Below are 27,056 nucleotides of genomic sequence, written 5' to 3'. Positions count from 1 at the left end.
TACATAAGCATGAAGTTAACTATAACAGAATCATATGGAAGCATTTTGACTTTAGACATTAAACATCTAAACCTAGTTAGGTTCATAATCAACAAAAGTTACATCTCTTTACATTTGAGACACAAAGCCTTAGATAACAATCCAATCATAGTGTTATACATCTTGGGCTTCAATATTACTTTCAGAATTGTATGACAACCTTTACTAGGGTTTGTTGCAAACCCTAGATTTCATCATCAAAGAAAATTTATAATATCATTTTCTTATAGAATATCAATCTCTAAGAGAGTTTTTGTTACTGTTGTCGCTCAGATTGTACAGGAACCGCGACAACGACTTAGGGCGGGGGCTGCCACTTTGATCCTTACCCACTCCGTTCTAGCTATCTCCCAACAACAGGTTATGGCGGGTAGTCCCTATGGAAACAAGATGATGGAAGACAAGTTGAGAGCCAACTTGTCCGGGAGACACAGTTGAGTCGCCTAGCTACTTGGTTAAATTTAGCAAGACTTAAAGATTTGATTGGATTTAGAAATGAGACCAGTGCCTTATGGAGTCAAAACTCTTGCTTATTACAAATTAAGACCAAATAACCAGATGGACAATCGTTGCTTAAATGACTTACTAACCTATATTCTATGCAAATCTTAAGATCTAAGTGTAATGCAAGAATCTTGGTTGCTTTTAAGTTATATGCCTAGTCTAAATGGAACCTCCCTCTTAACTGTTTTGAGACTTGTCTTTAGAGTAGGTTGTGGGATGGAAGCCAACGGAAAGCAAGCAGAGGCTTGATTAACGATACCTCCCCCTGTGTTCCAACCATCCAGTGCCTCCGGCGCTGCAGATACTGTGGCTCTGACGATTGCAAGGTCACCGTGTTAACCACTAGAAAGGTGTTGAATCCCTCAAGTTAGGTGAGAAAGGGTGGCCTTAGAGGTCTATCAACCAACCTTATGCTTGGAGGTAAATTATTAGTGCAAGCTAAACTTAGGATGCTTATGCAAATGAAATGGGTGGATCTTGAATTAAGATTGTTTATGTTTCTTAAGTACTTAATGTTGATTACCTTATAGCAAGAATAATGAATTGAAAGACAATCTTAAAACAAGACAAGTATTTAATGATACAAGTGCCAATGTTACACAATAGATCAATCCACAAGATGCTTAGGACAAATATCTAATTTAACAATGAATACTTGAGTTCATTTAAGATATGCCAATGATCAATGTTAAGAGATGTTCTTAAGATGCCAAATGCTTAATATAGACAACAAATATATCAAAGCTTCTTATGATTATGATTTTTAACGTAGAGCAATTATCCAACGACTTCTCAACAATGCTTCAATTAGATGCCAAACACAAAGATGCCAATTATATCTTAATGCTCAAATAACTTAAACCATCAATGGGATTAGAGGATTTATATGTTTGAGTGATTTTAGTGCCAAGTTAACAAGTTTTTCAAATTTAACACAAAACAAGCAATTGTTAGAACTCAACAACATAAACCACCATGAGCCAATTTGACCACGAAAGAGCTACTTATGATGAAGTATGGGTCAACAAGTAAATCACTTCCAATCAAGAAATTATTAAGCATGTAAAACTGAAAATGACCAATAAATACCCTATTGATTTGCCAATTGATAAAACCACTTTGCCAATATAAATTGATGAACTTTTAGCTCTTTTAAGATGTTATATTCAGAAAATATTCGATCTGATTATGCCTTTTATGCAGAGATATCAGCCACTAGAAATGAAGATTCAAGCCCAAAACATTAATGCCCAAGATGTCTAGAAGCTATGATAATATGCTAGAAGCCACACCAATCAATTTTATACCCTTTAGAGTGTTCTTTTCAGATTTATATCAGATCTGATCTAGTGATTATGCAGAGATATTCTAGCAAGCAAATGACTAGATCTAAGCTAGATATTCAATGCCCAAGTAGCCAAAACACTAGCAAAATTTTACCATGAAATTATTAAGGTGTTTAGACCACTTAGATGTGATTTTAGGGCTTTTAATTCACTGTTATAAAATGAATGACAACTGAAGCAAAACAGTGACAAAGTGAGGGTTTAGAGAGCAAACCCTAGGCCCAAGGCCTTGTAGCACACTTGCCCAAAATGCCAAAATTTCTCCAATGATTATGCCACCTGAAAATACAAAATTTGAGCCAATTTTCTCTGCAAAACACACCAAGTATTCAGTCCAAAAAATTCAGAGATGAGTAGAGAGCAAATTAGGGCCAAGAAGGGCTAGCACTAGGCCCAATAGGGCTAGCGTTGGGCTAGAGAAGGCCTAGGAGGCCTAGCGGCTAGGGATTGAGGCTAAGGAAGGGCTGAAAGGGGTCAAAAGGAGGGCCAAAAGGGAGAGCGAAGGCTTGGAAGGGAGGCCGAGAGGAGGACAGAGGAGAAGAAGGCTTGAAAGCCCACGACAAGCCCCTTAGGGCAGCCGTCTAGGGTCAAGGAGGGGGGTCGAGGCCTTCTAGGCCCACGACAAGGCCAAAAAAGGCCTTAAACCCTCAACGCAAGGCCAAGGGAGGAGGCCGAGGCCCTTAAGGGCTTACGACCAACCTCAATGAGGCTAAAAGCGATGATGCAGGACCCTCAAAGAGTGATGCAGAGGCTTAGGAGGAAGACGTTGGCCTTGGAGAGGACAAATTTGGGCTCGGGAGCCTCAAAACTTTGAAACTCTTGCTCCAAAAAATTAATTTGCTTCAGATTTGCAATTTACTTCAGATTTTCTTCAATAACTGGCCTTGCAAAAATTTTGGAGACCAGATCTTACCCGCAAGGGCCTAGATCTAGCTCTAATCCAAACCTTCTGACTTGATTTCACTTGCACAAATGATTTTACAAATACCCAAAATCCCAATATATACAAAAAATCTCAAAACCCCAAAACCCCAATTAGAAAAAATAATTTACAAAATAATATTATACAAATTTATTTACAAATGTACAAATATACAATGCTTTTAAAAGGAATTTTGAGAAATAATTTTTTTTAGAGATTTTTTGATAAATCACTGAGATGTACTTCGGAAAATAAATGCAAGCTATAACCTTAGCGAAGTTGGATAAACCATAAAAATATTTGAAGTCCAAACAAGGTCAGCTTACATCCACAGTTTTTGAACTTGAAGCCCAAGGACTAGAGAACCTGCAAACACTATATAATTCTTTACGTATAAACCGTTAGAACAACAATGAATAAGATAATTAAAGACAAGCCCACAACTTATCAATAAAGTGCTCCTATCATCTACGATGAAATATAAATTTAAACACAATATAGGAATGCCTGTAGCCAACACATACCACAAATCAGTAGACAATAAACACCATGAATTACACCCAAAGTCTTTATTATGATTCAAAAGACGTTCCCAGCGGGACAGTAACGTTACATCAACTTTTCTGCAGAAATTTTTTAGCCAAACATCTTATGGCTTGAGACACAAATGACTCCTAATTTATAGATAAATCCTCCAAGTGGAAAAATAACGGCTAGTTGGCTTGATCTTCGTCAAAATAATTTCGACAGTCGAAAAATATTTGATCATCTTTTAATTTCCACCGTTGAAAATATTTATTTTTGAGGAATTTTCGAATTTCTCATTTAACTCATTTTTTTATTAGCTCAAAATTAATTATTTTGAGCTAATTTCCTCAAAAAATTGACTTTGACTTAACCACCAAGGTCCAAGGGTCCAATTTTTCTTGAAATTTCCAATATTCTCTTGGTGGGGGACTTCTAAAAATTAATTTCTTTGATACCCACGAATTTTTCCACTTGGAGAATTTAATTTCTCTAAGGCTTTAATTAATTAAATTTCTGGCTTATGATTTTAATTTATTTTTGCTAGAAAATTTAATTAACTGACGCTTGAGGGGATTAATAATTTTTCCACTCTCTAATATTTTAGCCATGGTGTCTAAGTATGAGGGACCATGCACTAAAATATTTTTTACATAAGATAATTATATTTTCAACCCTGAAAGGGGGAACACCCATTTGGTATAAACTCTCAAATTATATACCTAATTTTGCGACACAATATGATCTAGTAGACCAAGTGATTTGTAATAAAATAATTTAGCCAATTAGCTCAAATTATTCCCAAATCACTTTTACATAAGACTCGACTAAAACACTATGACTCAACTAAGACTTTGACAAATAATTCCACCCTAGTTTTGGGGGTGAGGTTGGAGGGAAAAACTCTGCCGATTATCCGTGTTAAGAAACAAAAATGAGTCAGTGAGACGAAAAACCTCTTAGGATGAAACTCTTGCATAAATAATAGGCTTACCTAGGTTGTTACATATATACATGGTCTTACTAGCATCATTAACATTATATATTTGCAGAATGGGCTTACAAACACTGAATGAATTGATGACTGATGATCTGATCCTTTGAATTTTTTTTGGCATATTTGCTTCCTTGGAACTTTGACAAAAAGTGCGCAACAATTACAAATCGTAGATTTCACAAACTAAAACATGAGCATCAATAATTAAGTTAGCATACTCACATATATCTAGGATTTCATAACCACGCACTAGCATTTCACAACAATATCTACTAATTAAATCCAATATACAAACATTAATATATCAAAGTTAGATATACAACAATTTTGACCAGACTAGGGTTTTGATCAGATAGATGAATATGTACCTAGGGTTTTATTCCTAGGATCTCACTATGACTATTCAAAGGTTTAAGTTATAAACCCCAATTTACCAAACCCTAAAGACCTAGGGTTTCAATTTAGACATTATTAACAAATACTAACTTATTACAACCTTAAAGATCTATGGTTTTGATGTATAACTTCAACAAACCCAAAAAACTAGGATTTTGCTACAACAATACCAAAACCCTAAACATAGAAATTTTGATATGTTTTGGTATTAACAACCCTAAGAGAACTAGGGTTTCATTATTGACATAGACATACCCTTAGCAACAAGTGGCTAGGGTTTTATGGTGAACCCTAAGGTTAGGGTTTCACAAGAATGATCAAATGATAATTCAATGAGGGTAGATTTAATCTAATGATTAACTACCCAAACAAGAATCTTTGTGATTCAAAACCCTAGACATAGCGATGTTAGTAATGTAAAGTAATATTTTTAAAAAAGAATGATCATACCTTTTTACATGAAGAAAACTTTATAATAGAACTTATAGTCTAAGACATACCTTGAGAGTTTTTTTTTTTTTTAAACAAACCTTGTAGGACATCAATGCTTGAAGAGTTTTCTTTTGCACTAGAACTTCTTCCATGCTTCAAGTTTATCTTTTGAAGTCTTCTTAATAGCCTTTGAGCATTTAGTAAGCTTTCCTAACCAGGGAAAAATATAAAGAAAAGATTATTAGTTTACAATACAAACATATTTTGATATGAGAGAGAAACCAAATATAAAAGAGGAGACAAGGAATAAGATACTTATCTTTTGGTAAAATGGTGAGGGCTCCCTCTTAATCCAATATCGAGGGATACCTATAACTCATCAAAAAAAAAATGTTCTTACAAGACATGTTAGATCTACAAACTCTAGAAATTAAAGCATAAAGGAAAACAATTAAAAAAATTAAAAGACTAAGAGGGCTATGTGAAAGAGAGAGGACTTAGTAGTATAAGTCTTTGACTTCTGATTCTTCAGACTTGTTCTTCAAGGTGGATCTTCATCAATAGCATTCACATGTTCCCTTTTTTCTCTTCTTATTTCTTGGATTCTTTGGACAATGGCTTTTGTAGTGACCCATCTTGTGATAGTTGTAACATTCAACCTTAGATAGATCCATTTTCTTCTTTGGTCCTTTGAACTTCTTGAAGGTTCCCTTCTTCTTGTGATGAGCAGAATAGGCATTCAAGGTGTTTTTTTCTTCATCCTCCTTATTGTTTACTAACGATATTTTGACTTCTTCTTGATTACATGCATGCATTCCACATTTGTTCAAATGTTGGAGTATCTTTCCAACTGTTAAGTCCTGATGCAAAGACACTCCAAGATTTTGGTAGTCTCTAGAAGGGAAGTAATTACGAGCTCCTTTTTTTGGGACAACTTCATCTATTGCTTGGAATTCATCTTTGATTCTAGATATCCTTATAAAAAATGATGAGACGGTATCATCATTTGTCATATTAACAGTTCTTAGTTCATTCTAGAGGCTTGCTATTTGACCAATGTTCTTGATTGTGAATAATTTGGAGAGAGCCTCATACATTTCTTGGGCGAAATTTATGTTTGATACGTATGGAATTAGGTTATCCTTAACTCCATCCACTATAAGGTTCATGGCCAAGATTTTGATTTCTCTAAATTTTGCTTTTTCTACTTCACTTGATTCATTTGTAGGTTTCTTGATTTTTCCTTGAACGAGATCCAAAACTTTGTTCTTTTCAAGAATGAGGTCTATTCTCTTTTTCCAGGCCCTATAGTTGGAGGCCCCTTCTAATTTGTTTTCTCCTAACCTTGAGTTTGACATCATTTTTGTAGATAGTAGGCTTTTCACTATATATAATCCTCTTGAATTTTCCTTGAGCTCTCTTTCCTCCATAGATCTTTAACCTTCCTTTTTCTTCCTTCTTCACCTTAGCTCTGATACAATGTTAGAAAATCAGAAAGGTAGAAAGATTTTCTTATGTTGATAATTGATTGTGATATCTTTGAATTCTTATTATCTTTCTTATGTTTCTTTTTATCTTAGTTCATCAAGTAATTACCAAAACCAAAACACAAAGATCAGGGACACTAGATATAGGCACTCAACCAGGGCTAAAATCCCTATATAGGGGAAAACCCAGTCAAGAACTCTTCCTTCAGTAATTCAAAATGAGATGGACCAAGACCCTAGACCAACAAACCTTCCTCCTCCACCAATTCAACCTTCCAAGATGATATAGTAGTATCTTCTTATCCAGTAGCTTCAACCCAACAACAATCCAGAAATTTGACTTCCCAACTACAAAATTTCCACCCCCAACAACAGAATTTCGGCCTTCCAGCTACTGCAGAATTTCAGCCCCTCTAGCAACTGCACATATTCACACATGTGGGAAAAAGAGAGAGAATTTCGACTTTTTATGCTTGAGAAGACCTCCTCCTTTGCTATCGTTCTTCTTCCTTGAAATTCACACTTTTTCTGGCCCCAAAAGTTGCAGATCGAACTTGTTGTGAGTGAGTGTCAAATGAGGTTGAGTTGCTGCCTTTATATAGTGATTCTGCCCCCCAGTTTAGGCCGACTTGTCCAGTTTGAGGCCAACTTGGTGGAGGAGGCCTAATTGACTTATTTTTCAATAAAATAAATTTCTTCTTTGACAAATAAATCCCAAGAAGGGTCTTTTACAATGTAACATGGACAAGGACACTTGACATAAACCCTAGAACCCTGCAATGGAGGCTTTGAACTACAAATAATTGACCCAAGCATGAAACCCATGCTTTAATAAGTCAATTTCTTTTTCTTTCTTATTGACAAATACATTACATCATGACTTAAATACAATTATGAAGACCCAAAAAAGTTACATTCTTCAACAATGTCCTTTTGGGCAACTGCGGTCAAACTTGCTCTCTGCAGTCAACAGTCCACATGTGCAGCCCTCCTGCGGTCAACTATAGCTTAGTCAATTCTGGTCAACTTGATAAAAAATTTAGTTCGGTCAATGCTGGTCAACTTGGTCAAACAGAGATCAAACTCACTGGTCAATGGTTTGGTCAACACTGGTCAACTTGGTCAAACAGAGATCAAACTCACTGGTTAAAGGTTTGGTCAACTTCAATCAAAGCGGCCAGATCAATTTTTCCTTCCTTACACTTGCGGCTGTTCAAGAGAGATAAGAATGATGATGAAGATGAGAGAAAGACTCGCTCTTCATTAGTGATAAAATGAGACGTCATATCATCTATTTAAATTTTATACATGTTAAAGGGGGTGTGACAACCCAAGGGATATGTCCCTTCACTGGCTGGCTGACTTGACTTCTTCTTGGGCCGACTTGTCTTAACAAAATAAGAATTTACATATTTCATCTAGGGCCAACTTGAAGACCCTTAACCCATGCAGGAATACCTCCCGATGCTTCACAAAAATCAACAGTCCATTCAATAGCTTTCAGAAAATCAGAATAATTTATTCCTTACCCTTCACTGACATAAAAAGTCAGTGTACCTCGACAGTGTGATATTTCTGGAAACTGCTTGCAGTTTAGCAATGTCTTATGCACAATTTTCAGCCAGTGGAACATTTTTCAACTTAATATTAGCATAGTTTTCAACCTTGGATTACTCCTGCCAAACTTCACCCATTGTTGACCAACATAAATTATTTGTCACATGGACTACAACCTTTAAGCTGTGGCAAATTACATGTATTTTATTGATGTGTTTGGTTGACCGTCATTTGGAAACAAGGCATTCAGCCAATTTATGCAGCATGGTTGTTGTTGACTATTTACAGAGGAACTGCTCTGAGTTTGATTAGAATCAAATCTATTATGGAGTCATTTAATATATAGTCTGCTTTATGTGAAGTTTGTTTTTTTAATAAGAGATAGCTTTAGATCTAATTGTTGATCCATTTTCTATTTCTGCAGATCTGGACGAAATTGAAGTAAAGTAAAACTTGGGAATGATTTAAAATTTCTATGCAATATTGATGTATTGTTGAGCATGGCAGAGTACCATACATCTCAAAGAGAAGTGGCCATGTATTCACCATCTACAATGCTTTCAGTGGAGGATGCTACACATATTGTGCTGAGCATCACAAAATGCTTGGAACCTGTCACAGTACAGCTGCATGAGGCACTGGGATTAATTTTAGCCACGGACTTACATGCTCCTGATCCATTGCCACCTTATCCAGCTTCTGTCAAGGTGTGATGTAGTTTCAATTTCATTATCCCTTGCTCTAATTCTCTATACCCAATAAGACATTAATAGTTTCTTGTTATAGAAAACTAAATTTAATTTTTGTTTTGAATCTTTCAATAGCAGAAACAAGTATATGTCAGATTCATTTTTGAAGCATTTGATTAGTTCTATCCACTTATCAAATGGGACCAGTAGCCAAAATATTGTTAAAGAACCCTGATGACATAGCTTTATTTGTCAAGAAGGCTCTCTCTCCCTCTCTTTACATAGACAATTTCAACCCGACAAGCAAAATCAAAATACAACAATATCTGAAAGTTAGCCCAGTTAAGGACAAGCTCAAATAGGCAAAGAGGTAGGATAGGAAGATGGAAGGAACCAATGGAGGAGTGGGATGCAGAATATGCAAGAGGTGTGGAAAAAGGGAGGTAGAGATAGAGTAATGCTTCCTACTCCATTATGAAGCATTCAGTCGCATCAGAAAGGGTTAAGGCTTCAAGATTAGAAGGCCTCATTTGGGATGCAGTGGTCTAGGATTCACAGGTAGAGGACATGACAAGAATGTCATCAAGGATGATGCACCTTGGACACAATATGGTTAGGGTCAACCTAAATGGAGTAATTGACCCTATCTTCGAGAGGCATGCCCAAATAAGTAATGCAAAACACCTCTATTGGTACCCATATATGGGATATCATCTCTCTTGCCCTTTTTATTTATTTTTGCATTCTATTTTTATTACTTTTGTATTAAATAAGCTTATTGATGTCCAACAAATGACCAAGAGTTGGTCAATGGGACTACTTAGTACAAAAGTGTTGATATAAAGTGGGAGTGCAAGGGCCACTCCTATTAAAGGAAAAAGTGTAGCTAATGTTTAAGAGCACAGAGTGAAAGTGGAAAGCAATGCTTTGGAATGGGGTACAACAAAAGAGCCTCACGGCTCCATGGGCTTGTCACCTAAGATAGAGAGGGAAGGCTGTCTTCCTTTGGAGTATCCCTTGCCGAATGTGTAGCTCTCCTAACATCTAAGGGCAAAAAGAATAAGTTTTGGATAGATGATTCGCTGGAGTTGCCAGAAACATTGGAGTTGAAATGTTTCCCTGTCTAGAGGAGGTGGTTTGCTATTGAGATTTGGAGGAGGTGTCGTCCATTAGTTTGGCATAATTTGTCTTGGTAGCTTCATAGGGGCCCCACCAATGGTTACTGAATGATTATAGGAGTCAGATGGATTTGGGATTGGAAATAGTACTATTCTTTACTTGCCTTTTGGTGCCCCTATCTATTGGGAGTAGTAGAGAAATCAATGTGATGCTCTAAGTAGTGTCCAACTGGGGGGTGGGCTAGAGGATGTAAGATCTAAGTTCTAAATCCTCTCCTACATATGATGCTAGACATCATTGGTTCAAGTATTGAAAGAATGTGGTGAGGGAGTTATGAGACTTCTTGAACAAACAATCGTACTTGCTTCATATCTTAAGCTCATAGGAGAAGATTAAAAAAACTTTAATGGAGATTTCTCCTCCAATATTAAGATACTTTACACCCACATGCATTCCTAGAGCCTGTCAGAGACAATAGGTTTCCTAATCTATTAATCCCACTCATGCATATGCTTGGAGATCCTTGCTCCCAAGCTCCCTGCATTAATTCCCGTCACACAAACAACAATTCACCAAATCCATCTTCCTGCAACACCAGCTAGCATTAGCATGAAAAATCAAACTCAAATGCATTAATCACTTAAGAGAAATGATTTTGTGGGGGAAAGAATAAATTGTTGGTATTATACCATGGTGTTACAGTTGTTGCTTCTCCACAATCTTTATTTTGTGTTCACCCTCTCACCACAACTCACTGTCAAGGCACACAGTGTTAGTGGCTTGTTGCAAGGGAGCCCACAAGTCTGTATTTCGACAACACTTCTCTACAATAAACTTTCTTCCCTTTGTTCCATGGATGGCATTGCTTTTATAGATGGCTTGGAGAAGTGATCACATTGAACCTAGACACGTTGACCATGTTTGATATGGTCCTTTCATCCTTATCCTAAAAAACTAATCAACTTTGACTGTGGTTGCTCTTATCCATTCTCATTGCTGCTTCAACTCTCTTTTGCCATGTAATTGGAGAGTTGTTGAGCCCTTCAGCTCTCCTTGTCAAGTCATCTGGAGCATTGTTAGGCCTAACAATGCTGCTTGCTAGTATCTGGGGAGCATTGAAGGTGCAAAACATCAGATTTTATGAAGCTTCCATGTGTTAGAAAATGTAACTAGGTTCGGTCTTCATATTGATCTTTGTACTTTTATCATTGTATATTTTATGTAAAACAAAAAGAAGACCAAGAAGAAAAAGAAGAACAATAATTTTTATTATTATTATTTTTTTATTAGATAAGCATGTTCTTCATGCTTCTAGTTTTTGTCGAGTCAAACTCCTATTTGGACCTATTGTAAAGAAAAAGGAAAAATAATTTTTAAATATGTATTGGGTCAAAAACCTGTCCAGTTGCCAAGTCAGCCCTACCCAAAAAGACATGTCTATTCACACCCCTTTGAACAATATAAATAGAGAAGGATTTGAGCTCATTTAGATACACACAATTCACTAGATTGGTTCTGAAATTTCGCAGAAGGGGGGTCGAAGTTTGGAATGGATGAAGGGTTTGTGGAAGTTCTACCTCATCTTATCTCTTGTTGAAGATCTGTTGCTGGTCTCTTGCTGTTGATGGATTTGCTGCGTAGAAGGAGGGTTTGAGTTGGCATTTAGAAGGTTGGTTATGGGTCTTGGATATCTCACTTTGATCTGATTCTGTAAGAAGAGAATTTTTTGTGGGTTTTCCCCTTGGAGAGTTTTCTCCTTGACTTGGAGCCTATATCTTGTGTTTCTTGTGTACTGTGATCTTCATGTTTTTTACATTTGATAATTGTTTGATGAAGAACATAATAAAGATTAATAAGAAGCCAAAAAATTTCACAAATAGTTACCAAAGAAAGAGAAATCTAATTTAAGTTACTAGCCTCCCGATTTCTCAACACCATGGACCAATTTTTGCATCTCCATTTTCAAGATGACATTCTTCCCTAATGAACCCAAAGGGCTGATATTTGGAGCTATAACAATATTCAATAATAAGGTACTCATAATCAGTGTTGCGAAAATTGCGATTTAATCGCGATTTTTTCAAAAAATCATGATTTTTTGACTCGGTCGATATTATTGCCTGATTTTTACAAAGTTTCTTTTTTCTTCGAAAAAATCGCGATTCGAATGGAAAAAATCGCGACCCTTTGGGACAATGCGTTTTATAAGCAAATTGATGAGTTTTATTTCTCATTTTTAGTAAACAACAGACTTGTTTGAGAGCTGAGGAGGAGAGGAAGGCGTCTACTAGGGCAGAGGAGGAGAAAAATGGGAGATTTTAGCATCCCAAGCAAGAGAACTTCCTGTTTGGACCGAATTTCTTCGGCAAAACCGTGGTTTCCAGGTATGGGCACCAAATTTGGCCATTTTGTTTTGGTTTTTTTCTTGGGTTTCTATAACCCATTGATTATCAATGATTTTTGAGTGGATTTGATGATGTTTTTTTTCTTTTTTTCATTTTTGTTGCATAGAGTGGAGAGGGTTCATTTTGGTAAAAAATGCAAAAACTTGATTGTTAGATTTATTAGTTTAATTTTTTCTTGTGCTCTATTTTTTATTGGGTTTGAATGTGCATTTTTTCTATTATTGTTGAATTGAGTTGAGGTTTTTTTGTTTGTTTGTTAAATATTCAATGTGTTGTGTTATGTATGTAATTTTTATTTTTATTTTTTTAACTTGCAATTCTTATTGTGCCATAGGTTCAACTTTAAACTTCATCTTACATTAAAACTCAAGAGTTCAACCAAGTTACAAACATGCCAAGGAAATTGGACCCTCTGTGGGAATTTGGTGAACCTGATGGAGAGTTTGATAGAATAAACTTGTCTTGCAAGTTGTGTGGGCAACATATGTCAGGGGGGTTTATAGATTGAAGTATCACCTTGCACAGATCCCTGGACGTGATGTAGGGCCTTGCATCAATACAAATGCGGAAATCATCCGAAGAGCCATGAGATCATTGGAAGAATTAGAGCAAGACAAGTGCCCAAAGCAGATATGAAAAAGCAATTAGCAGGGAGTGTTAGGATGTGAATATGGAAGTGGCACTGGTTCTACTTCAGCATCAATGTCTACAACCAACCCTGTAGCTACCTCATCTTTTTTTGTTCCTAGAACCACGACTGGTTCACAACCATCTATCACTTCAATGCTTAAAAAAAAGGAGAAAGAACAAGCTGACAAGTTGTTGGGCAAGTTTCTCCTTTGGAGTGATATTCCTTTCAGTGTTGCAAGTAATAACCATTTTTCCAGCCTCCTGTTGATGCTATTGCAATTGTTGGTCCAGGGTACAAAATCCCTTCTTATGATGACTTTAGAGGTCGCATTCTTCAAGATGAAAAGGTTGACTGCACCAAAAGATTGGAGGAGTTTAGGGCATCATGGGCATAAACATAATGCACTGTGATGTCAGATGGTTGGACCGACCAAAAGGGGAGAACCCCTATAAACTTCTTGGTTAATTGTCCCAAGGGGACAATGTTTATGAAATCTGTTAATGCATCATCACATATCAAATATGCAAAAATATTATGTGATTTGTTGGATGTGTTTATTTTGGAGGTGGGTGCAGAACATGTTGTCTAATTCATAACGGACAATGCTGCAAATTATGTTGCTGCTGGCAAGATTCTTATGGAGATGCATCCTACTTTATTTTGGACACCTTGTGTTACACATTGTATTGATTTAATGTTGGAGGACATAGGAAAAATTTCTTTTGTCAAAGATATTGTTGACTCAATTTATATATAATCATGTATCTATGCTTAGCTTGCTGAGAAAATTCACCAACAACAAGGAGTTGATGCGCCCCGCCATTACTCGGCTTGCCACTAATTTCATATCTCTTCAATCCCTCTTAAATTCTATGTGGGATGTGAAGAGAATGTTTCTTTCAGATGAGTGGCGTGCTTTGACATTTAGCCGCAAACTAGAGGGAGAGGCCATATGCAGATTAGTTTCATACCAGGAACACTTCTGGGCGGGAGTGGAGGAGGTGTGCAGCGTTACTGAACCTTTGGTAAAGGTTCTTTGATTAGTTGATGGTGAGAAGCCCACAATGGACTATTTGTATGAGGCCATGGATAGAGCCAAAGAATCCATTTGGGCCTACTATGAGGATAAGGGAGATGAGGGGTTTCAGAAATAACTCCTCCTATGGGAAGTGATTGATGAACGATGGAACAACACACTCCATCGTCCCATTCATGCTGCAGGGATCTACCTGAACCCCGCATTTTCTTACCCATGTGGGTTCTTATTTGATGTTGAGATCATGGATGGATTCTTAACCTGTGTTTAGAGGATGGTGCAATCTCCAGCTGAACGTACAAAAATCTCCAAAGGAATGGAGATATACAAGATGGCAAGTGGCACATTTAGCTTTGAGATGGCTGTGGTTGATAGGAAGAGTAAAATGCCAGGTATTTTTTAGTTTGTTTCAAATTTCATTGTCTCTTCAAGTTCATAACTTCATACTTGCTTCAACTTTCAAGTTTCATTTTTTTTCTTATGTTTATCTTATTTGTAATTTTGTTGTAGATGCATGGTGGACTCGCTATGGTGCTAGAGTACCCCATCTGTGAAAGCTTGCCATCCAAATCCTCAGCCAAACATGTGGCTCCTCAGGATGCGAGCGCAACTGGAGTGTATTTGAAAAAATACACAACAAGAAGCGCAACAGGTTAAACTTAAAATTTAAAATATTCCAAATTTCTAATTAATTTTTTTAATTCATTAAGTAATGTTTTTTTTTTATAATTATTATTTTATGATCTTTGTATAGGTTGGAGTCCCAGCGACTTAATGACATGGTCTACGTCTACTACAATCTTCGATTGTGGGTGAGGCAACTTGGGAGGATACCTAATATGGAGGCCATCTCATTGGATGGAATTGACACCACTGCTGCATGGAGGGTTGAGGCCGAGAGGCCTCTCATGGAGTCTGCTGATGATTGGTTAGAGCAGGAGGTAGTGGAAGGCGTAGAGGGGGAGGAGGAGGAGGAGGAGGAGGAGGAGCAATAGGAGGAGGAGGTGACACCACCTACCCAGGCTACCCCTGCCACCAGTAGAGGATGTGGTCTACCTCCTGTAGCTCCTAGTTCTTCAACTTCTAGAGCACAGCAGAGTCCACTGCCAACTCCACTAGCATCTACATCTAGAGGGAAAGGGAAAGCTATTGCATTTTCTCGCAAGAGGGGCAAAGGAAATCAGTAGTATTAGTTATTTGGTTCATTTCATTGTATATGACATTATGACTCATGATATGAGATACATTATTATATTTTTTGTTGATATTTTGAGGCTAAGTTGGGACTTAGGAGTCAGGACTTACTATTCAGGACATGATTCACTGTTATGTGTGATGTGGCACTAGAAATGATATTACACATCTTATATATTAGTTCTTTTATCATATTTATGTGTCAATGTATTTATTTTATGTTGTAGATGCTTTAGATATTAAAACAATAGGGAAAAAATGAATATTTTTGTATGTTACAATTTTTTTTTCCCGATTTTTACGATTTTTTACGATTTTTTGCCCTTGCCTATTTAATCCCGATCGCGATTTTCACAACATTGTTCATAATATATTAAGGAAATAAGGCTTCTTTATCCCAAAATGATGTCTCCATAACAAGCACTAGATTCCAGTAGCTAAATATCCACAAAAGATCAGATCTCCACAAAGTAGCAAAAGACAAAAAGCTAGGCTGAAATCTCTAAGAGAGGCCATGTTCTCCACAAGTGGTGATGAACAAATGAGTGAGGTAACCTTTTATTTATATGAGGTTAACCTCACTAATTTCTAACTAAAGAGCCCCTACACAAGTTTGATTTTAAGTGGAAAAAAAGTAAATTAGGTTTACAAGCTAACCCACTAGCTTTTACAACATAATTTTCCATTATAAACCCACATGTTTAGGGCTAAAAATGTGATGGTGTCATGCCCTTTTTGGGCTCCAAATGGTCCATCAAAGCAAAGATAGGGTTGAGAATGCCTCTTGTTACCCACCAAAATTGGTGACCCCTTAGGAGGAAACTTTTCTCCTATTTTGGACAACCAACTAGCCAACAACCCTACACATTAGCTTGATGATGATGATATGCCTACTCCTCCACCATTTGCACCAGTCACTACATCTCTTGCCATTTGACATTCCACTTGGATGAAGGTGGGATACCACTCAATATGTACTTATAATGGCAAATTATGTTGTAAAAGCTAGTGGGTTGGCTTGTAACCCTAATTTACTTTTGTCCACTCAAAATCAAACTTGTGCAGGGGGCTTCTTAGTTAGAAATTAGGTGAGAAAGACCTCATATAAATAAAGGGTCACCTCACTCATTAGTTCATCATCACTTGTGGAGAACTCAACCTCTATTAGAGATTTTGGCCTAGCTTATTGTACTTTGCTTCTTTTTGAAGATGTGATCTTTTGTGGATATATGGTTAATATAAAATAGTGCTTATCTTGGACATGTCATTCTGGGATAAAGAAGGTTTGTTTCTTGGATATATTGTGAGTACCTTATTATTGAATATCTTTCATGATTAGTGCATGCAATGTTGTTAAGTCTTTCTATGTTCCATGTCTAAACGCTTATGTTTATATGAAATACTTGGTTAATTTTGCATGCGTTAATTTGTATCCTTGAACATCCCTAGAGAACCTCCTAGAGAGATTTTATCTAGTTAATTTATACTTGCTTAAATTGATATCTAGGGTTAGCAAGTGAAAACCTAGGATTTTCCCTCTTACTCCCTTCTAGTATTTCATATTTGCATGGTTAAATTCCCCTAAGACTCCATCTCCCAAGTAGATAAGGCAATGACATTCATATTGATGGTAAAAAGTAAAACACCTTAAAATCTCTTCTTAAAAATTTTGGCCCTTCAAGGCAAGCCGCTAGGGTTAGGGTTTGTGTCCAAATTCAACTAAGGCATAAGTGTTGAGCTTGTTGGAGGTCTTTCTACCTTGATGAGCCTTAAAACATCAAAATCTAGCAACTTGCATAGTTGGAAGTCCCTCTCTGTTAAAATTGGCAACCAGGGCAAAACTTCATGTGGGTCATCTTATTCATGGCTGATAATATTTTTATTAGATTCCTCTCGTTGAGAGGTGTAGGATTGATATAAAGATCATCCGATTCTGATAAGTATTCATAGAGATATGAATTTATTTTGATTATCGAATTATTATCAAGCCGACCTACAACTCATGTAGGCTCAGAAGCCCAACAGTCGCATCTATTCACCCACCAACGTTGTGTATAAATATAAGAGGACTTTTCCTCATGTGGACTCACTCATCTCATCACATCTCTCTCTCTCTCTACTGCGCAGAAATGAGTCTCTTCTCTACTGCGCTGAAATGGGTCTCTCTCTCACACATGTGAAGCCGGAAGCTGTTGAATTGAAGCTGCAACTGCAGAAGTAAAGATTGACTTGCGTGGCCTAGAATATCTCCTCTTTGGAACTGCGTTGTAGGTTCATCTGAACCTCCTTTGAAAGCCGCAACTTTTGGTGGTGGAATGAACTCAATCCGACGAACGGTTTGCAAGATATCGACTGTCCTAGTTTGAAGTCGGAAACTGCTGAAACTGAAGCTGCAACTGCAGAAGTAAAGATTGACCTGCGTGGCCTAGAAGATCTCCTCATTTGAACTACGCTGTAGGTTCATCTGAACCTCCTCTGGAAGCTGAAACTTTTGGTGGTGGAATGAAGTCAATCCGACGGTCGGTTTGTGAGATATCGTCTGCCCTAGTTTGATAATGAAGCCGCTAATGCTGACGCTGTTGATCTAGGGTTTGCTACTGCTGATATGAATCAGATTTATTGTACTATTTCTCTCTGCTGAATTATTGAAGATAAAAGAAGATTTGATCAAAGGGTTTCCCCACACATTGTGGGGTTTGTCCCTGGCTAGCTGCCAGATCTTGTGTCTCTTGTCTTGGCTTGTTTTTCGTCGATCGTTTAATGTTCTATCTGCACTTTACTTTATGTACATGTGATTGCTAATCTGTGGAATATAATAAGAAAAAGAAGTAAACTGTTATAAGCATAGAACATACCATAACTTAACATGGTATCAAAGCTGAGGTGAAGACAAAGCCCGAGCAAGAGCAAGAGCAATCACCGAAGAGAAGATTGGCAAGGCTATCCTAAAAGAACTATGGGGTCCTCAACACTCTTTCCTACCGAAGACAAGCTTCGTGAGAAAGCTGACTATCATGGATGGAAGATGTCTATCGATCTAACCCTAGAAGATCAAGGAGTGTTGGACCATGTAAGAGGCAATATTGTTGAGCCTCCATCAAATGCATCCGCTGCTGCATGGAACAAATGGAAAACCGAAGAAGTCAAAGTAGAAGATCATCCGGGACTCTATCGACAAGCACTTGGTGGCCTACATCTCTGAACTGGGCACCTCCAAGGAAATCTACAATAGACTGGCTATTACTAACAGGGAAATGGCACTCATGAATCTTGGAGGATTACCATCTGAATGGTACGTGTTCATGACTACTCTTCTGAACAATCATGTAATTTCTGGTTTCAAGGAATTAATGGCTAGATGCATTCAAGAAGAAACAAGGGTAGAAGAGCAAGAAATGCCCATGCCTAAAGGTCCTCCTGCTGCCTTTTCTTCTCATGCTAAGAAAAGAAATAATTCCGGGACTAAATCAAAAGGAAAGGCTGGACCTAAGGCTGGAAGAAAATGACGATGTTACATCTGCGATAAAGCAGGTCACTATGCAAGGGAGTGCCCTGATAGAAAGGACTCACACCGGGACGATGATCAAAATCCCTCTGATGGCAATCAAAGGAATGACAAATTCAATAACAAAGGTAAGAGGAGAGCTAGGAATCAAGGAAGAGGACAACCATTCAAGAAGGCTAGAAATTCTAGGATATATTAAATGCACCTGACCTCAAAAAGAACCTAGTGTCCATCTCAGCAATGGAAGACAAAGGCTACAAGGTAACCTTTAGCGATGGCAAGGTACGTATATGGAAAAATAAAGTTAAAGATGCCTTTACTCTTGGGTTTAGTGTTGATTCATTATATCAGGTCAATGGAAGTTTGCTAGGTGTCATGTCTTATGACACATCTCTTCAGTCCGAACTTTGACATCGGAGGTTTGCCCCCCTTCATTATAAAGCTATACTCGATGTAAGACAAATGGTTACAGGGATGCCCGAATTCTGAGTAGAGAAAGAAGGTGTATGTCCAGGATGTGCCAAAGGAAAGCTCAAAAGGGGACCATTCCCCTCCAGCCAAAGCAAGACCTCCGATATATTACAGTTGGTTCACTCAGGCATACCTGAGGTTGGCATTAAGAGGGAGACTACTACACCACATACTCCTGAGCAGAATGGTGTGGCGGGAAGGAAGAACTGCATGATTGTGGAAGCTGTCCGGGCCATGCTACATGATCAAAGACTTCCGAAGTTTCTATGGGCTGAAACTACAAACACCACCGTATATGTATAAAATTGATGCCCTCATCAAGCATTGGGTTCCAAGACTCCTGAAGAAATGTTCACCGCCAATCAAAGGGAAGTCGTGATTAGTCATGATGTCACCTTTGACGAAGATATGGCTATCAGCAAGGTGAACAATTTTCTGACTTTGAGGAGCTCTCAAGAAGCCGACACCAGGGAACCGAAAGAAAATGATGATGAATCAATGCCTGATGTAGAAGAACCCATGGATCCGATTGATCCTCATCCACATGAGCCTTCCTCTTCTAGGAAGAGGCCTTCATGGCTTAAGGGGATACTTGATGATACTGAAGGACATGCTGCACCTTGAGGAACCTTCCATCAAAGTAAGAAACTTAACAGGTATCAGGGATACCTGACCATCATGAGCACGATCATACAAAATGAGCCTTCATCATTCTCAGATGTCGTCAAGCATTAACTATGGGAGGATGCTATTACCATAGAATATGAGTCTATTGTGGAGAATGATGTCTGGGAAGTAGTTCCCAGACCCTGGACAAGACAATTTTTACTTCAAAATGGCTTTACAAGATAAAGCATGCAGCAAATGGAAGTATGGAAAAGTATAAGGTTCATTTTGTTGCTCGTGGTTTATCCAGAAGGAAGGTATAGACTATGATATTTGCACCTGTTGCTAGATATACGACCATCCGCTTGATCATAGCCCTTGTGGCTTCACAAGGATGGAACCTACATCAGATGGATGTCAAGACCGCGTTCTTGCATGGTTCTATCAAAGAAGAGGTCTATGTGGAGCAACCTGAAGGATTTGAGATTTATGATTGAAAATCTCATGTATGCAGGTTGAAGAAGGCTCTCTATGGGCTGAAGCAAGCACCCCGAGCATGGTATGAGAGGATCGATAGCTACTTGATGAAGCTGGGATTCACTAGGAGTGAAGCCGATCCTAACATTTACTTTAAGGTTGAAGATGACAAGCCTCTCATATTGGTGTTGTATGTGGATGACCTCTTTCTAACAGGTGCAGACCCTCTCATTCACAAATGTAAGAGGGAGCTGGCTTCTGAATTTGAAATAAAGGACCAAGGACTTGAAGTATGGCAGAAGCCAAGGGAAATTTTCCTATCTCAAGGAAAATATGTGGTAAAGATATTGGAAAGATTTGGTATGATGGACTGCAAGCCTGTGACTACCTCGAGGATCTTAACTTTTAGAAGTTATATGGTAGTGATGTCGGACCAGACTTGGGAAATGCCTCTGAGTTTCAAAAACTCATTCGCATTGATGTTCTTGGTGAACCTCCGTCCGAACATATGCTTTGCAGTTAGCACTATGAGCTCATATTTGGTTGAGCCTCACTGCATTGATGCTAGGAATCTTCTGAGATGTCTTCACGACACAATCTCTCATGGATTAAGATACACTGTCGGAGATGTGAGACTACTTGGATATACTGATGTTGATTGGGCAGGCAGTGTGGTGGACCGTAAGAGCACTTCCGGGTGCTGTTTCACCTTGGGATTTGCTTCGATATCTTGGATGAGTAGGAAGCAGAAGTCGGTGGCTTTGAGCACCGCCGAAGCAGGATATATTGTTGCTAGCATGACCTCGTGTGAGGTAGTCTGGTTGCGAAAGCTCTTCAGTGAGCTGTTTGGATTTACATTGGATACCACTGTGATTCTCTATAACTACCAGAGGTGGGATTCGATTATTGAGGAATCCCGTATTCGTCGATTGCTCCAGCAGATAGACATCATCTGGGATATGGTAAGTTGATGAGCAAGGAGGCTCCATCGCATTAAGATGATGTACAGATTGATACACCTTGTCAAAGCCCCGAGGAAAGATCTAATCTGTGATTTTCCCAAACGACTTGGAGTCGGCAAGAAACCCTTGTACAAGGGTCCTGCATGTTGCATACATTGAGCTCTGGGAGCTCTGAGGGCTTGCGGTTATTACTGGAGCAACATACGACCACAGGGTGACTCACTCTCCCCTGGTGGTGCGCACTGGAACAAGATGATTTGCTCTCTTGTGGGACAAGATGATTCTCTCTCTTGTGGAACAGGATGATTCGCTCTCCTGTGTAGCAGGATGATTAGTTCTCCTGTGAGGCCTGGATTGATGTGTTCTCCATGGCGATTGTAGCAGGATTGATGTGTTCTCCTGTGAGGACAGGATTGATTAGTTCTCCTGTCGAGGCATCCTACCCATGCAGTCTGGGACTCATGGGAAGTACCTCTCATCTGATCAATGAGCAGGGAAATGAAGTTAGGGACCATAGTAGTACTGATGGACGCATCGTTGTATCTACCGTAGTCCCTACGCTAGGATGACCTCCATTAATCTGGGACCAATGATACTGGTTTGGGACCAGTGGTAGGACTTGTACCATACTATGACGCTGACTTCGGGTCGGTTGAGACTAGTCTGGGACTAGTGGTACATACTCCGAGACTGACTTCGTGTCAGTGCAGTACTGGTCTGGGACCAGTGAGAGTGGTACATACTATGACGCTGACTTCGGGTCGGTTGAGACTGGTCTGGGACTAGTGGTACACTCTCTGAGACTGCGATACTGGTTTGGGACCAGTGGTACATACTCCGAGACTGACTTCGTGTCAATGCAGTACTGGTTTGGGACCAATGAGAGTGGTACATACTATGCCATTGACTTCGGGTCGGTTGAGACTGGTCTGGGACCAGTGGTACACTCTCTGAGACTGTGATACTGGTCTAGGACCAGTGGTAGGAGTGGTACTTACTATGAAGCTGACTTCGGGTCGGGTGAGATTGGTCTGGGACCAGTGGTACGCACTCTGAGACTGACTTTGAGTCAGTGGAGGATGATACTGATCTAGGACCAGTGGAGTTGTACTCACTATGACGCTGACTTCGGGTTGGTTGAGACTGGTCTGGGTCCAGTGGTACATACTTTGAGACTGACTTTGAGTCAGTATGATACATCCTCGATCATTTCTTCTTCTTCATAATTCGGACAAAAGCAGAGCAGAACAGAACAATGCAAGAGCAGAGCAGAATAGAGAAAAACAGTAACGATCAGTACAGGGCAGAACAAGACAAAGCATAATAGGTAGAATAGAGTAGAGCAGGGCAAGGGTCAGGCTGTACAGGGCAGTGCATTTGATTGATGAATAGTAACGATCGATAGACAGATTACAGATGAAGTTCTCCGTGGTTGAGAGGGAGTGTTAAAAGTGGCAACCAGGGCAAAACTTCATGTGGGTCATCTTATTCATGGCTGATAATATTTTTATTAGATTCCTCTCGTCGAGAGGTGTAGGATTGATATAAAGATCATCCGATTCCGATAAGTATTCATGGAGATATGAATTTATTTTGATTATGGAATTATTATCAAGCTGACCTACAACTCATGTAGGCTCAGAAGCCCAACAGTCGCATTTATTCACCCACCAACGTTGTGTATAAATATAAGAGGACTTTTCCTCATTTGGACTCACTCATCTCATCACATCTCTCTCTCTCTACTACACAGAAATGAGTCTCTTCTCTACTGTGCTGAAATGGGTCTCTCTCTCACACATGTGAAGCCAGAAGCTGTTGAATTGATGCTGCAACTGCAGAAGTAAAGATTGACTTGCTTGGCCTAGAATATCTCCTCTTCGGAACTGCATTGTAGGTTCATCTGAACCTCCTCTGAAAGCCGCAACTTTTGGTGGTGTAATGAAGTCAATCCGACAAACGGTTTGCAAGATATCGACTACCCTAGTTTGAAGCCGGAAACTGCTGAAACTGAAGCTGCAACTGAAGAAGTAAAGATTGACCTGCGTGGCCTAGAAGATCTCCTCATCTGAACTACGCTGTAGGTTCATCTGAACCTCCTCTGGAAGCTGAAACTTTTGGTGGTGGAATGAAGTCAATCCGACGGTCGGTTTGTGAGATATCGTCTGCCCTAGTTTGATAATGTAGCCGCTAATGCTGATGCTGCTGATCTAGGGTTTGCTACTGCTGATATGAATCAGATTTATTGTACTATTTCTCTCTGCTGAATTATTGAAGATAAAAGAAGATTTGATCAAAGGGTTTCCCCACACATTGTGGGGTTTGTCCCTAGCTAGCTGCCACATCTTGTGTCTCTTGTCTTGGCTTGTTTTCCGTCGATCGTTTAATGTTCTATCTGCGCTTTACTTTATGTACATGTGATTGCTAATCTGTGGAATATAATAAGAAAAAGAAGTAAATTGTTATAAGCATAGAACATACCATAACTTAACACTCTCTAGGGTTGATGTCATCAACCCTAGAAAATTCTAGGGCTAGAAAAACCCTAATTCAACAGCAAGGCTCGACTTAGTGTCACTTGAAGGTTTGTGGCTCTTGTTGTTAATCACATCATTGAATAAACCTTTTCTCTTTCCTTCTATGCCTAGTTGTGCTACTTTTGAATCATACATGTAACAACCACTAGTCGTATACGCAACGAAAATATTAAAATACTTCGTAGACAAGGACATCCATCGTAGGATAGTAATTGTAAATTTTATATTGTATAAAAGAATTGATGTAGGATGATACAAATGAGAATGAGGGTCCTATATATATACCCAGGTAAGTACCCTTTCACTAATGTTTATGTCCTTAGGGACATACCTTTTCATTAATTGCTAACTAATTAATCATTAATATTATTTGTGTTTATTTTTATATAAATTTAGTTTGTTACATTGTCTTCCCTTTCAAAAAGCTTTGTCCACAAAGCTTACTGATGATAGATCGGATCTCTTCTGTCGTTCGGAATATTTTCTCATTTCTGAACTTTCATCTTTGTTGATACAAGACGATATGATGTTCTGAGCGATAGACAAAATTGTCATACTGAAAACGGATCAGACCATCCTAGATTAATCTTCTGGGAAATCTTCTGACCCTTGGAGATGTGTGGTGAATAGTTATCATATGACTGGATTGAGCTTATTTCAGTATTCTTCGGAACATAAGTTTCTTTATGTTCTACGTGATATAGATTTGTAGATTTATTAAGGCGTCTACTCTTGTGATTCGGATGTAGATAAGGAATTTTTCTTATTTGAATGAACTTAAACGTTTTTATGGCAGTTTCCTGATTTTAATCAGGCTTTGTTGTTGTTGACTTAACTACTGAATCCTTATTTGGGGTGTCCTTTGTTTGAACGACAACCTCTGAGTATGTTTTTACTTCAATAGGGTTTGCATTTGCCTCAATTGCGAGATTAGTGGTATTGATGTTTGTTTCTTCAGTTTGGACTGCTACATCTGGAGATTTTGATGCTTCCTTTGTAACAAGTTCTTTGAACCTATTTGTCAATGATTTATTTTCGTCCTTAAGTTTTTTAATATGTTTGAGAAGATTTTGATTATGATTTTTGAGACGTAAGCATTCCTCATTCTCTGATTCAACTTTATTTTGGTCTTCGCGCTTCTTGTCTTTTAAACACTTGATTTGTTCTACTAATGTTTGGTTAAGGCTCTTTAAACATAAATTTTCTTCATCTTGTTCTAATAAATGCTCCTTGAGTTCCTTTTTTGATGCTTTAGCTTTCTTGACTTGTTCGAGTAGTTTTTCTTGGTGATCTCTGAGGTGCGAAATTTCTTTGTCTTTGCTGCAGATGACTTCTTCAAGATCTTTTTGCTTCTTTGATATAGTTTTTTCGTTATCTTGAAACATCAAGTCTGAGATATCCTTAAGGCCTTCTAATGAACATTTTATTGATTTTGATTTACATTTTATGTCTCGAAACATGACCATCTTCCCTTTATAAGGAAACATCAAACCTTGTTTCTCTATGTTTAACATGAATGTACCCAAATCCTTAAACCAGGGTTGATTGAGTATGATGTTTGTCTTTTTATCCGTCCTTACAACATGAAATTGAGATATGTACTCATAATGACCTATTGTCACTTGTAGATCACTAATTTTATACACTTTTTGGTCAAAAATATTTTTATTTACACCAATGCTTAGATCTGGAATTAATAGTTGATTTGCCAAGTTGATGTTGATATAATTTTTATTATTTCTTGCGCTGATAGCGACATTAACTTCTCTTCCTTGGATACTTCCTTTTAATATAATTACTCTGTGATCTATAATTGAAAGACCATTATAGGAAAACCTTTCTTCCATTGTCATTTTAGAATTGAGCTCCATCATTGTTTTTTCAATGATTGAGCCCATTTGTTTTGTCGAGATGACTTAAGGTATTATGTAATCTAAATATATAAAATTTCTTTAATTTGATGGATTGTGAGCACTTAGCTATCAATTGGAATATTCTCCAAATTCACTTTTTTATGTTTTATAAGAATATATATCTTCCTTTTAATCCACTAAGGAATAAAATTTAATACTACCCTTTTCTTATATTCACTTATATATATTTGAATGTTTCTCTTTATATTTATATACACGTAACCTTCTTAATTTTTAATATATATATACATATATATATATATATTTTTTTTTTAAACTTTATATTCTCTCCCTTTTTTTTGAGACATGAACTTTTCTTTAAAATTCTCCTTTATGATATAAAACTTCTCTTTATATATATTTTATTTATAATCTTTTTTTTTTTTTTTTGAAAAGTTACAACCCTAGTGAAACACGACTATTCATCTCTTTGGGGTATAATATAAAATATATGTCCACTTATGTTCCTTTGACTTGGTTAATTTTCTCCACGTAAAAGTAAAACTTACCATTCACATATAGAGTTTTTGTATTCCTTTTGTTTTTCTTTTACCTTGAAAATACCATGGGCAATTACCATGGGTTGCTTAAACCACGGGCTTGTAAACTACTTAATGAAAAATCAAGATAATATTATATACTCTTTCTTCTTTTACGTATAGTTTTAAAGATATTTGGGAAGATTCCCTCTTAACTTTATCATGCACTTTTTATCAATAATGTAGAACCTTTTTATATATATGAATGTTCTCCTTCAAATTTTACACTAGACTATATTTATCTTTTTGTTTTAATAGTATATTTTTATTTGATTTTTTTTCTTTTTTTTCTTTAAAATCTTTAAACATACTTTTTTCTTTTTTCTTTTTTCTTTGACTATCTTCTTTTTTTCTTTAATGGCCAAAGGCCTCTAATGAATTAGTGAAGGAGAAACTCCCAAAAGTGTAGCGAAACTCTTCAATCTCGACGACAACAATGTTGACGAAACTTGGATGGCCAAGGGCTTGGATTAGAGAGCGTGACTCTGTGCAGCGGTGGAGTGACCAGAGGATCGAACTGCTCTAATACCAATGTAACGACCACTAGTCGTATACGCAGCGGGAATATTAAAATACTTCTTAGACAAGGACATCCATCGTAGGATAGTAATTGTAAATTGTATATTGTATAAAAGAATTGATGTAGGGTGATGGAAATGAGAATGAGGGTCCTGCATATATAGTCGGGTAAGTACCCTTTCACTAACTGTTATGTCCTTAGGGACATACCTTTTCATTAATTGCTAACTAATTAATCATTAATCTTA

At 37.7% G+C, this 27,056-nt stretch overlaps 1 protein-coding gene across 6 annotated transcripts in view; it reads left to right on the top strand.

The window, feature by feature from the left end:
* Positions 1-27,056, top strand: part of B73 (molybdopterin biosynthesis CNX1 protein / molybdenum cofactor biosynthesis enzyme CNX1 (CNX1)) — a 450,203-nt gene that overhangs the window by 31,040 nt on the left and 392,107 nt on the right. For all 6 annotated transcript variants that reach the window (XM_089424326.1, XM_089424321.1, XM_089424325.1 and 3 more), the window contains one exon: positions 8,630-8,912. In XM_089424326.1, the coding sequence (XP_089280452.1) occupies positions 8,706-8,912 (207 nt within the window). In that variant the 5' untranslated portion in view covers positions 8,630-8,705. The remainder of the gene's footprint in view (positions 1-8,629; positions 8,913-27,056) is intronic.

The sequence above is a fragment of the Pinus tabuliformis genome, chromosome 4_2 (assembly GCF_031772625.1).
Source record: "Pinus tabuliformis cultivar Carrire ecotype Pingquan chromosome 4_2, CPIR1, whole genome shotgun sequence".
In the NCBI taxonomy this organism is placed as follows: domain Eukaryota; kingdom Viridiplantae; phylum Streptophyta; class Pinopsida; order Pinales; family Pinaceae; genus Pinus; species Pinus tabuliformis.
This window is presented reverse-complemented; position numbering and strand designations above follow the sequence as displayed.